Source organism: Lotus japonicus, chromosome 6 (genome assembly GCF_012489685.1).
Source record: "Lotus japonicus ecotype B-129 chromosome 6, LjGifu_v1.2".
NCBI classification, from domain to species: Eukaryota; Viridiplantae; Streptophyta; class Magnoliopsida; order Fabales; family Fabaceae; genus Lotus; species Lotus japonicus.
Genome location: NC_080046.1, coordinates 6057137 through 6071137, shown reverse-complemented (window position 1 = coordinate 6071137; position 14001 = coordinate 6057137). Strand labels below are relative to the sequence as shown.

General features: G+C 31.8%; 2 protein-coding genes across 2 annotated transcripts; one reads left to right on the top strand and one right to left on the bottom strand.

The window, feature by feature from the left end:
* The first annotated feature begins 689 nt into the window (after positions 1–689).
* LOC130724781 (putative F-box protein At5g66830) lies at positions 690–2886 on the top strand. Its single transcript, XM_057576063.1, has 3 exons — positions 690–863; positions 1211–1669; positions 2341–2886. Exons 1-3 carry the CDS (start codon positions 690–692, stop codon positions 2884–2886), a joined length of 1179 nt encoding a protein of 392 aa, XP_057432046.1.
* A 5217-nt stretch (positions 2887–8103) lies between these two features.
* On the bottom strand, positions 8104–9238 carry LOC130724780 (uncharacterized). Its single transcript, XM_057576062.1, has 4 exons — positions 9218–9238; positions 8486–8753; positions 8312–8408; positions 8104–8260 (listed from the first exon to the last, which is right to left on the bottom strand). Exons 1-4 carry the CDS (start codon positions 9236–9238, stop codon positions 8104–8106), a joined length of 543 nt encoding a protein of 180 aa, XP_057432045.1.
* Positions 9239–14001: the final 4763 nt, after the last annotated feature.

The following is a 14001-nucleotide window of genomic DNA, read 5'->3' as shown; positions in this document are numbered from 1 at the left end:
TTGCTGGCAAAAAACTTGTAGAATTATTTTTATTTTTGTTTGGGAAGGAAACTTGATGGCTTGGAGAGGGCAAGTGGCATAAGTTGGGTGAAGAAAAATCATACTTTCATATTTATATAATAGATATTATTATGAATACTCTTATCACAGCTTTTATTTTATGAATCGATCTACACCTAACTTCTCTTGTGTTTAAATAGATCACATATCTTATTTGATTTCAAAATAGAGTTGAGAAGTTCATCTTCATCACAAGAATCAGTGAAGGTTTTATTTATTTATTTCCTTCATTACTCTCTTTACATTGAGTTTTTCTCTCCTCTTTTCTGCTCGTATCATTACTTTAATCTTCTTATCTTATGTATATTTAGCAAAGCTAGACACTCCACACACACATACACAAATAATGTTTGGTTGTGTCTACACTTGAATTTGAAGGAGGACAATGGAATAGCCTTGACACTAATATGTATGTGATTTATGATAAGATATTATAAAAAGAGATAAAAAGAAGAAAAAATGAGATCCATATGGGGTATCTTAACAGTTTAAAATCCTGAATCATATAAATATACACAGACGTATATATATACTTATATATAAAATTATATGATCTTATGTGATTTTTCAGGATGAAAATGAAGAATCGAAAAAGAAAAGCATTATTACTACAACCAGATTGGTAGAAGATGCCAACAGAGATATTGGAGCAGATATGCAAGCTTTTAACAATTCCAGATCAGGCTCGATTCATTGCTGTGTGCAAGAGCTGGCGTTTTGCTAACTCCTCCATGAAATCCTACCATTGGATCCCTGATGCACCATGGCTTGTCAATAATGACTGCATTAACCCTCATTTTCAGGTAATGAATCTAGATTTTTAAACATTGAAACTATACATACACACCCCATACACCTATTTTTTCTCTCTATATCTCTTATCATCTTATCGATTCATATATCATAAATTTCATTTCTTTGTCTCTCACTGAAATGAAGCCATGTCAATTTAATACCCACGTTAGTTTATAATTTTCTAATCCAAGCACACAAGGTATATTAATTAATTGACATGCAATATTTAATTGGGGCGACGAGTTAGACAATATATTATTTATACTCATCACTTATCTCTTTTATCTTGTTTTCTCTATCATTTAGTTTTGATGTAGTTTGGTTTCTTTGGTGTCTTTGAAATATTTTCATTTAGGTCATAAGCACCACTGACAAGCAAGCCTACAATATCTACAAACCCTTCAACCTTTTGCAAAACACCTCAATTGTAGGGTCCTTAAAAGGGTGGTTGATCCTCAAATCTGATCAAAGTCTCTTCATCCTTAACCTCTTCTCGAAGCTTCGCCTTGACCTACCTTCTATTAGAACGATGCCGTGTTTTCTCTGTTCCAAGGGTGATGATTGCTTTGGCATGCACACACCCTTAACTTTCACAATTTTAATGTGTCCCAACATGAACCCCACCTTGGTCACGGCGGTCACTTATAAGGGCAACATCGGGTGGTGCAAGGTAGGAGACACTACATGGAAACGTGATCACACAAGTGACAAGTTCTACTCGAGCGTGATTTTTCATGATAACAAGCTATATGCTGCGGAACGAGGTGGTTTGAAGGTGAACATGTTCAAGTTTGATGATGGAGTGCTCGTCCAGGTTGGTCAAGAATTTTGTAAATTTCGTCTAATATATAGTAGTAAGTAATAATATATGTGTGTTGAAAACAAGTATGAAACATAAATTATTGTATTAAAGAATAGTATGTTTAGTAATATATTTTAATTAGGTATTATTAATAAATTTATTTTATTAGAATTTAGTTGTTTGAAATAAATTTAAAGTTTATAGCATATAGCTTATCATATTTCATTTTTGTTTACATTGAAAAAATTAATAACAGTATACAATAACCATTTTTTTCTTTGAATATTGTCACTCAACCACTTACCCACATTTGGTATATATTACAATTATATAATTTATTTTAACAATTACACCATTTTTAACGATTTAATTTAAATTTAAAGAAAATACATGATCTTTAACTAAAAATTTCATAGAATTCAAATTAGGTTTAGTAATAAATTGAAAATCATTTAAAAACATTTTTTACTGAAAAAAATAATCTTTCCAAAAATTTATAAAAATTAGTCATTTTATACTATTTGACATTTTAAAGCTATATCAAAGGTATATTTAAATGTTTTATCAAAATCCCAAAAAAAAATTACATTACATCCACCCATTACCTTTGTAGATTTTTTTAACATGTGTTAGTTTTTCACCATGTTTACTAGTGTTGTTTGTTCCCTCTTTGCTCTTTGTAGGTTGGTAGTGTGGAATCCATTAATCCAATTGAACATGCTCCAAATCTATCAAGACCAATTAGGTCCTATTGCATGACCGTTTACTTGGTGGAATGCGGACAAAAGGTTTTTGTTGTGAAGAGATTCTTTGATGATACCAAATTTCACACACCAACTATAAACTATGTTATTTTTGCGGTTGAAGAAAACAACACCACACCTCAGTTGGTAAAGGTGGACAATTTGGATGATCATATTTTGTTTGTGGCTAACCTCAACATTGAATGTCTTGATGCAAAATATTGTCCAATGTTTCAGCGTGGCAGCGTGTACTTCACTTGCAACTCCGAAAACTCCACCGCTACTGAAATCGGAGTGTTCTCAATTTCAAATAAAACTATACATCAGATTCCTATCACTAATCCTCAGATGCACTCTTCATCTTCAATTTGGATGATGCCCAGATTTTCATTTGACTGTAATTGTGAAGTCTGCACCTATGCACCTTGGTTTAGGCCTAGGGAATTGAGGAAAAGACATATGCAACGTAAAACCAACATTGTGTGATTAGTGTTTGGATCTTATGAATGAGTGAAGTTGGCAAATTAATAATACATTTTTACTTTCATGTTCTAATTTACTATCAAATAATCTTACAATGTTTTATTCAGTTATACATTTCTATAGTTCATTATATGGTTAAAAATAAGAATGTTAATTCATAATGGGAGTGAAAGATTGGTATTTCAAGAGGCGAAAAAAATTAATGGACTAGTCTTAGATACATTAAAAGTAGGGGTGTCAAATGGATCTTTTAACTCAAAATTCATCTAATCTATCCACAATAAATTCCACCCAACTTTAAAATGAAATTAAAATGAAATTGATAGCTAATGACCCATCCCCTTAATTTATTGGATCGATAATGACTCCTCCACAATTTTTTGGAATTTATTTGAATCTTTCGGTTCTTCTGTTAATTTGCCTCCTATAACAACAACAAAAATGAATTGTTAATTGTAAACAAATAGGTTACGTAAATTAAATAGGTTAAAACAAAATATTGTTCAGGTAACTTTTTGCGAATTTATTATTGACCCTTGATAAAGATTGGGTTAAATCACCCTTGATGAGGTGTTCCAATAATATTGTAACATGTGTTTTTATAAATCCCAACTCAAATTTTATTTTTTATTTTCATGATATTCATTTTATTAAAAGGTTAAATATTTTTTTAGCCCCTAAATTTTTAGGGAAATTTGATTTTTCGTCCCGGCCTCACCGGCGTAACTTCCTAAAATCATTTTCGTGATTAGAGAACTAACTGGTTTTGTTCTTCGTTTGAATGATTACTTTGATCAACTTGTCATTTGTCACCACCGTGCTTATGTGACATTGCCATGTGTTTTAATGAGGGGACCGAAATCAAATTCTTGTTTATAATTCTTAATAAAAAATTAAAGTTATTAATCTTTAATTACCTTCGTCTATGATGTTCTTGATCTTCATCTTCATCATAGTGTTCTTCATCTTCATCATACCCCATCACCCAAAACCCAATCATTTTTTTTTCTTCTTCTTTCTCTTTTTCAATCTCACTCCACTCCACTCCCATTTACCTCCCCTCAATCTCATCTTTTTTTTTCTCTCCTACCACTAAAAATACCAGTAATGGCTTCCTTTTCACCACCAAAACTGAAAATAAAACCCAGAAAAAAATCCAACCCAGAAAATAGATTACTGAATCAACATATGATTTATTCCTAAAGGTGCTTCCAGGTTTCACGCACCCAACTATTTGAATATATAAATATCCAGCTTTTCCCCAAGATTCAGAGATCTCCCTCAAGTTTGTACAAATTCTGACCTAATTTTTAGGGATTTCATTGGATATGTCCTTAAAATAGATGATACTTTCCAAAATTGAGAAGGCAATAGAAGTTTGCACTATATGGAAATAATGTATTTGTATCAATGGGCAGAAGTTCCTACTCCTGCTGCAACGTGGTTTTTGTGAGGCTATCGCATGATTAAAATTTGATCCTCAATTACATGTTTTGCAGAACTAATTAAGTTTGCACTATTGGGGTTTTTTTTCTGGGTTTTGTTTTCTGTTTTGGTGGTGAAAGGAAGCTATTGCTGGATTTTTTTTTTTTGAGTGGTTGGAAGAAGAAGATGAGATTGAGTGGAGGTAAATGAGAGTGGAAAATGGAGTGAGATTGAGAAAGAGCAAGAAGAAGATGCATAATGTGAAAATTTATTTTGGTTTTGGGTGATGGGGTTTGATGCAGATAAAAAAACACTATGATGAAGATGAAGATGATCAAGATTAATAAATTTTTATTAAGAAATTTAGTTTAAGTCGTTCATTGTAAGAAAAATTGATTTTGGACCAAAAACATATTTAACATTTTAATAACATGGATATTATGAAAATAAAAAATAAAAACAATAATGAAATGAGTTGGAATTTATTAAGACACATGTTACAATATTATTGGAACACTCATCAAGGGTGATTTAACCCAATTTTTAACTAGGGTCATTTAGACAACCCCTTTAAAATATGCTCCCTCTCTCCTCCTCCTTCACTCTCTTTCTCCTATTTCTCCCTCATTAGATTCAAGTTGTATCTAGCACAGTGATTGCACGAAATATATTGTTAGTCAATATATTTAAAAATGGTGATTAGTTTCAAAAAAAAAATGGTGATTGATTGGAAAAAACAAAAAAATGATATTTTTTTTAACAACAAAATGATAATTTACTAATAAAGAGAGCATATATATGAAAATCTGCACATGCTGAAAACTCCTTACATGGAAAACCCCCAGACTCTTAAAGACTAGAGTGAAAAAAAATTGATATTTAAAATATATTCAATCATGTGAAATTGATTTGTATTCTATATTTTTTAATATACATAATGAAAAAATTGTTCTTTTATGTGTAAATAATATTTTTTTCTTATTAATCTCCTTTCAAATACATAATAAAAAAATATATTTTCAAGTGTAATACAAATGCGAAATCTGCACACTCCTTTCATTCATAAAATTTATGCTATATTTCTACGGATATTATACAAATTTTAACTAAAAATATGCATGAAAGTCAATTTCTTTAGATTTTTCACTGACCATTGGATATACCTTTGTGAATAAATTATTCTACACATAAATCCAATGATATATTTCTTATCTATTTTAATTTGTATTGACATTTTCATGAAACTAATTTTGTAAAATTTCCTATAGATAATTATTTTTCAAATTTGTTTCTTGGATAAGTTCCCAACATAATTTAACGTTCCTTGTAATATTTCCTTCGGATTTTAAATTCTTATGAAAAACATAAATATGTGGGAAACTTTATAAGAAAATTCAGCATAAAACACTTGCAAGAATAATTTGTTGGAAATAATAATATTTTTAGTAGTGTTTGTCCCCTCTAACGCTTTATCCCACTTTCCTTCCTGGAGAGCTTAGTTCTAGGTTTGATTTTTAGTAAAACAATTTTTACTATACTTTATGCCACCCTATTTTTCCTTTGCTAAAATTTAAAATGTTAAGTAAATAATCTTTTTTTTCGTGAATAAAAAAAAATTACATGCCTAACACATGTGCAATATTCCAGCATCAATCCACCCATCCCCATCTTGTAAAGAGTGTGGATAAAAGAACCTACAACAACGAGCGAGAAGAATCCCAATGTGGAGGTTACTATCAAACACTATGAGGAAATCAAAATGAATGTGAGGTTTTCTTGGACAGCCACTAAACAGGTCCCTATGCTCTTGTTTGATCCAATTTCATCTATATTAACGTAATCAATTTAAATTTTAAATTCCTATTTTTTATGTTTTTACTAGGCATAAAAAGTGTTTAGATATTGGAGAAAGTATAGGCCACAAATCATGAATTCATGATAGACTAGTGTTCTTTACCCGTGCGTTGCACGACGATTAAATTTATTGTAAAGATAAATCAGTAGTAATGTGTTTTTAACTTAGTTTAGACTCTTTTCAGTAAGTATAAAAGATATGGAACAGAACATATGTTACAAACATGTAGATGAATTGACCATAGTAAATATATTTATTCAATGAGGTTGTAGATACCTCACAGTGTCAACACTTAAATAGTAATAAAAACCACATTTTTAAGCAATGCATTACTGGAAATTGAAATAAGATAAACATAACAATGACATCAACATGAACCCTTATTCGAAATTGTAGTCCATGATTAATGATAAAGACTTCATAACCGAGCTTGTTGTCAATCAAGCATATTTGTGCTATAGAACCTAGAAAGGAAGAAAAAAATATTAGTGTAATAATCAGTAACTAATACAAATATAAACTGTGTATAATTTGAAAGTGTAAACTAACCTTATAGAAACGTCATTACACCTTCAAATTAGATGATCAATAACTTGCTTGATATCTTTTTATGCTGTAAAACAATAAAGAGAATACCCATATCAGTTTTTCTATTTCTACCATTTAAATTGAAATTAATTGTAAGATAAATAAACACTTACATGTCAAATATTATCGAAGACTTATTGATACCCTACGTTGCGTGTAGTGTTAGATACAACTCCTTCGTCATCTATGATGAGCATCTTCAACCTTTTTCTAGATTTAACTCTAGAAAGTGCAACATATAGCTGCCCGTGAGTAAAGACAGGCCTTAGCAAATACAGTCCAACATGAGATAAAGATTGCCCCTGACTTTTATTTATAGTCATTGCAAAACATAAAGAAACAGGGAATTGTCTGCGCTGGAATTTGAATGGAATGTCAGAATTAGATTGAGTTAAGCTCATCCTTGGAATAAATGTTGTTTCACCCATATTGTTTCCATTTAAAACAGTTTCAATTATATATTTAGTCAAAGCATTGACTATCATTTGAGTTCCATTACACAACCTTGTAGCTTGGTCTATGTTTTGAATGAGCATGATAGAGACACCAGCTTTCAGTTTAATTGCATGGTTTGGAATTCCAGAGTATTTGAAATCATTTAAGAATTCAGATGTAAACCATTCTGCATTAACACCCGAATCTTCGTCTGACTTGCACGGAGTATCACAACTCAAATATTCCGTTTCATCACCAGGAATCATTGCTAACAGAAAGTTGTTGATTTCCTCTACACATTCAAGTGTTGGTGCAAGGATCGCTCTTTCTTGAAAGAATGAATTTTTTTGGCAAATTATGTGCAAGTTTTGGATATGCAAAATTAACTAATTCAAGCAACGGTTCCTTACACTGTTCAATAAGAAGATCTGGAGGAAGCTCAATAAGTGTTTCTTCCTCATCAATCGTTTTAACTGTACCATCTCCCACTTGAAGCAACCAATCTGCAAACTCTTTTATTTCTGCTGCTGAAGAAGTCGATGTAGCATTTTGCAATCTCATATTAATAGTCAGCTTCATTACCTTGCAATGCTTCCACAAATATGAAGAATTGATAGCTGAACCGACAATTTCAGAACGACTTCCTTTGGAAATAACTGAAAGTATTTGTCTAAAGTCGCCTCCTAGTACCACAACTTTACCTCCGAATGGAATGTCATAACTATGGGTAGACTGAGTCTTCATAATATCATTAAGAGATCTCTCTAAAGCTTCAAAGCAATGTTTGTTTAACATAGGTGTCTCATCCCAAATAATTAGGCTTGCTTTTCATTCCATAGCTCCATAAACATTTTGGAGACTTGTGTTACCTTTAAAATAAAAATTATGAATGTATGCTATAATTTTTTCACTGCACTTTAGTTATTTGACACCAGATGAAACTTTATAATACCTTTAAAGGGCTTTATTTTGACACAACTCACAGCAACAACAACATTGGTTGCATCAACAGATCCAAGATAACCAACGACCTCATCAACATACATTCCAAAAAACGCGCATTCAACCCGAGCCCTATTAAAACGGATGTATAAAATTTGAATAAGCTTTGAACATTGAGTTTACCCATCTTGGTCAAGTTCAATAGTAATTATTTTCTGCTTCCCATCATCTTTTTCGAATTCTTGTTCAGCACTTGCACCAGTGAGAATTCCAATCACATCTGCAAAATCATAGCAACATTAATTCAAATCCCAGAACAGTAATTTAAAAATCAAAAGGCCCAAAAAAAATATATACCTATAAGAAAAGACGTATCAAGATCCTTGAACATTATATTAGATATTGGCACAAAATTGTACGGGCTTAAGTTGATGGCCTCGTTGGGAACCAAGCGCACAGATGTATGAATATCAAAGTTGATCTTGAATGGATGCGAGGTTGGTCGGAAATCACGACCGCTTTCACCAACGCCAAAGAACGAAATCTGATATACATGACCCTCACTTAGCAAAGATTGGAATCGGTATATCAGAGTCTTCCTAACGGAAGCATGAATCTTACAACCCTGAAATTCAATGAAAGGAGAACATAAGGGATTTATAGTTTAAGCAAAAAAGGACATAAACCAGTTTTCTTTAGAGGCATCAATGGTGGCGAGATCGTCGATTGCCATTAGAACAAAGTATATTTCAAAGCTAATAGTTGGTGGGAATAAATGATGAAGTTGAAGAATACCAAGAAGTGATTTATATAGGAATTTGAGAATTAGAGTTACTGGTATATTCATCTTAAAAAAAGGAAAAAAAAACTATCGCCCCTTGATTTGAATTATGCGGAATCAAAGCTTCATATTCATTCTTGACTTGTTTGTAACGAATAATAGCATGGCCATGTGTAATCAAAGCTTCATATTCATTCTTGACTTTTCTGTCACGAATAATAGCATGGTCCTTTAATTCAATTTAATTCATGGTGGAACGAATAATATCATCTATATACTTTAGAAAAGAGGAAGGATGTGAGCCCCACCTCTATGACTTGACACTCCATGAATTACTCTCCACCACCCCCTCTTTACAGGACAAGTGTCACCTTCTGATTGTTTTGGACCAAAATAGTAGAAGCCCAATCCAATTTCAATTTTTCTATGGAGGTCCATTAATCAAAGAATTATGATTTTGTTTTTATGGTTTTATGACTCCTAATTAATTGCATTCAAAATAATTCCAGCTCTGTGTAAGCATGGAAAATTCGAATTACTTGACTTTTGTTGCAACCAATAAAAACTGAATAATTTTCCTAATATGTTTTAAATGAAATTGAATGCAAATTGTGTAAATGCATTGACCAAATCATTATTAAAATATAATTAAGTGGTGTAAAATTGTTATATAGTATTTGAATTGAAGGCATATTGTATAAATCAGTAAATGCATTGACCAAAATAACGATTTGTTGTTCATATTTAAATCATTCCTTATTTAAAATATCGGACAATTCAGCGGTTATGGGTTTTGGGAAAAAATGGTGGAATTAATTCAGGTTGCATGGAATGTTCGAATTCTTTCAAATATACATTTAATGCTATTAAAATGAATATATTTTTGTTGAGAATTCAAGTGCGGAGTTGGAGTCCCACATTGGTTAAGTATGAGTGAGGAGAAGACTTTATAAGAGATGTGACCCATAAACCTAATGCCTTAAGGTTTTGTGTTATGATGTGGTGTTCGAGATCTCTTGGTGTCTTTCTCCCCGGCCCATGGGCTCCCCTGTCTCCACTATTAAAAATATATATATTTTTACAGTTGTCAGCGCGCCCTTTATATTCTTGGATTAGGGATATGTATTAGTATGATAATGATAATAGTCTTATTATGGGACAATGATTAAAATTAATTATAAAAAAATTAAAAGTTATTTAATTTTTTACTATTCATCTTCTTTTTATTATCTTTTGTTTTCTTTCCAATCCTATTTTAATTTTAATTCAAATTTAAAATAATTATGCTTTATATCCTTATCAATATTTGCTTACTCATTTCAAAAGTAAACAAATATTGTGGTCAAGGATATTAATATATAACCAATTCTATTTTTTTTTAAAGGAAACCAATTCTAATTTTACTTGAAGAACAACATGAATTCGAACAACATGATATTATTCGAACATTTTAATAGCCTTAAATGTATATTTGAAAGAATTTGAACATTCCATGCAACCTGAATTAATTCCACCATTTTTTCCCAAAACCCATAACCGCTGAATTGTCCGATATTTTAAAAAAGGAATGATTTAAATATGAACAACAAATCGTTATTTTGGTCAATGCATTTACTGATTTACACAATATGCCTTCAATTCAAATACTATATAACAATTTTACACCACTTAATTATATTTTAATAATGATTTGGTCAATGCATTTACACAATTTGCATTCAATTTCATTTAAAACATATTAGGAAAATTATTCAGTTTTTATTGGTTGCAACAGAAGTCAAGTAATTCGAATTTTCCATGCTTACACAGAGCTGGAATTATTTTGAATGCAATTAATTAGTAGTCATAAAACCATAAAAACAAAATCATCATTCTTTGATTAATGGACCTCCATAGAAAAATTGAAATTTGATTGAGCTTCTACTATTTTGGTCCAAAACAATCAGAATGTGACACTTGTCCTGTAAAGAGGGGGGGTGGTGGAGAGTAATTCTTGGAGTGCCAAGTCATAGAGGTGGGGCTCACATCCTTCCTCTTTTCTAAAGTATATAGATAGATAGGTAATTTACATATATACTTACGTGCGTACTAATAATAACATAATTTTAATACTATAGAATTAAAAGTTTGTAATATGTTAATTACGCTTGATTTGTCATTTTTTTAATACTTTTATTATTTACTTTTTGGTTCTTTGTATATTTTTTAAATATAGTAAATTTCTTAATTAACATTTAATATTTTTTTGAAAGTATTAAATATAAATTATTATATACACTATATTTATATTTAATACTTAAATTAGGTAATATTTAAATGAAATTTAGTGAAAATCGACATATACAGTATCAATTTATAGCTCTATTACTTATTCAAAAAAAAAAAATTATAGCTCTATTACTAGCTTGACTTATGCTTCTTTGACTATACCTATTTTACATGAAATTAAAACCTTTTTTTAATTTGAATTTGAAATTAAAACCTATTTTGATTGAATAACGCTTGATTTATCATGTTTTCAATACTTTTATTATTTACTTTATGGTTCTTTGTATATTTTCAAAAATATGTTAAATTTATTAATTTTTGAAAGTATTAAATATAAATTAATATATTTATACTATATTTACATTTAATACTTAAATTAGGAAATATTTAAACAAAATTGAGTGAAAATCGAAAAATATTGAATTAATTTATAGGTCTATAAATAGCTTGACTTGTGCTTCTTTGACTATACCAATTTTGTATGATATTATAACCTATATTGATTGAATAACGCTTGATTTATCCTATTTCTAATACTTTTATTATTTACTTTATGGTTCTTTGTAAAAAAATTAAAATATAGTAAATTTATTAATTTACATTTAATATTTTTTTGAAAATATAGAAAATACATTAAATATAAATTTATATATATACTATATTTACATTTTATACTTAAGTTAAACAAAATCTTGTGAAAATCGACAAATGCCATATTAATTTGTAGGTTTATTAATAGCTTGACTTATGCTTCTTTGACTACACCTATTATGTATGAAATATTATACCTATTTCCTTATTTGAATAAAATTTCAAATAATACGGAAAAAAACATGTAATGTAAAAGATGAGCGGAGAGAGAAGCTCATAGCTCTGCAAGGGATTCATCATGGTGGAGGGGGAGGTTGGCGGAAAGTCGCTTTGGTTTTTCAGACCGAACGAGTAATGGTAGATGGGGTTTTTCTGGGGATAAGGTTACTCGGCGAGAAGGAGGAATGAAGGGAATGGTTGGCATAGTCACAAGGTAGTTGAAGCGAGTGAGAAGGCTTGTCGAGGATGTTTTTTCAGTTTTCATTGATGGCTTGGGAGATAGGATCTCGAAGGCAAAGGTTTGTGCCATTTTCTCCAAAGCTAGGAAGTTGTTGGATGTTTTTGTACAGTTTCGAAGGAAGGATGGAAAACTATTCAAATTCGCTTTTGTCCGGTACGATAGTGATCAAGCTACATGGAGGGAGATTCAGTTGTTCAATGGATTGAAGCTGGATAGGGCATATTTGGACGTAAAGAAGGCCAGGTTTCAGAGGAACCAGAGATCTACTCAACTGTAGTACACCAGCAACATGCATGTTTGATTTTTGTGGTGAAAGGTAAAGTTTGGAGACCAAAAAAGATGTTGGCTCAAGAACAGTCCTTAGAGGGGGTGGTGAACGCGGGAGATGCTAATGCGGATGAAGTCTATATGATGGAGGAGAAGGATAAATTTTGGCTCCAACGATGTGCTTGTGCTACGCTTTATAATGTTCAATCGCTGAAGGTGGTACGCGAGGAGCTTTGTATGATGGGTCTGGACAATTTCAAGTTGAAGTTGATGGGTGATGGCGATGTTCTTCTTGAGTTTGAGAGAAAGGAAGAAATGGAGTTTACTCTGATAGAGGCACGTAGCGCTTTGGAGGAATTTTTCGAATGATTCAAGCCATCCATGTCGTTTATGTCTGGAACATCACATTTAGTGTGGGTTAGGGTATGGAAGGTCCTGTTGGGGGTCTGCAATACACTATTTTTTTGGCCATTGGTAATACAATTGGAAAATTCATATGTGTTGACAACATTACTTCGAAGAAGGAGAGGTTTGATTTTGCACGTTTGTTAGTGAACATAATGACTCTGTTGATTGAGCAGCAAGTAATGAATGTGAATATAGAAGGGACAATACATCAAATCTTGGTGAAAAAAGAGATATCAGTGTATCAAGATTGGACAGGTTTGCAGCACCAATTGAAAGAAAGGAAAGAATCAATGATCTCGAGTAATGTGAAGCTGGACCTTGGAGATGGTGATGAGAAGGGCTCTCGAGGGGAGAAAGTGGTGGGTGCCAATGAGGTGGAGGACGATGACGGATATTTGGCGTCGATGGGGGATAGTGGGCCAATGGCAGTAACGCTTCGAGATTTGAGGGAGGCCGGTTACAGTTTTGGATGAGTTGTTGGAGTCAAGCTGTTTTAAAAATCTATTGATAACAGAGGAGGAAAGGGAGAAATTTAAGGAGCAAAAGGAGCTGTCAGCTAGGAGGCCTGTGTGGAGCAATATCTGGTCAAATATTTGAGTAGGAAATAACGGTGGTCAAGATTATGGGACTTTAAGTATCAATAAAGTTTGGCACAATTTAAATTTAGTTAGCAAATGTGTGGGGACAAAAGGGGCATCACGTGTGATTAAGGAGCTCAATGTGGAAACGATGGATGAATTGGGTCAAAAGGGGCCCATGGGAAGTTCACATATAATTTCAGGTACTGAATGTGTGTCAAAAATAGGGTCGATTCTAAAAAACTCATTTAAAAGCCAACATGTTTCCTTGCTTCCAATTAAAGCATCGTCTAGGTCAAAATTTAAAGAACCACAACCAGAAATTATCATTGATCTTCAGGATAAGGAACACACACGTGGTGGGCAACAATTAATTTTAAATTTGGAAACAACTTAGGTTAACGAGATCGGGTCAGGTTTAGTGGGGGAGCCAGGTCTGAAAGTGGGTGTTTAAGAAGCAGAACACGGGATAAAGAAAAGGGGAAGAAGACAAAAGAAGAGTATCAAAACAAAATCAGTG

Excerpts from the sequence above, each read along its gene's own strand:
- LOC130724780 (XM_057576062.1), bottom strand. The coding sequence starts at position 9,238 with ATGGAGTGTCAAGTCATAGAG. Across the intron at positions 8,754-9,217 it reads TGGAGTGTCAAGTCATAGAG|GGTTGTAAGATTCATGCTTC; the intron begins GTGGGGCTCACA and ends ATTGAATTTCAG. Across the intron at positions 8,409-8,485 it reads TGATACGTCTTTTCTTATAG|ATGTGATTGGAATTCTCACT; the intron begins GTATATATTTTT and ends ATGATTTTGCAG.
- LOC130724781 (XM_057576063.1), top strand. The coding sequence starts at position 690 with ATGCCAACAGAGATATTGGAGCAGATATGCAAGCTTTTAACAATTCCA. Across the intron at positions 864-1,210 it reads GCATTAACCCTCATTTTCAG|GTCATAAGCACCACTGACAA; the intron begins GTAATGAATCTA and ends ATTTTCATTTAG. Across the intron at positions 1,670-2,340 it reads ATGATGGAGTGCTCGTCCAG|GTTGGTAGTGTGGAATCCAT; the intron begins GTTGGTCAAGAA and ends TGCTCTTTGTAG.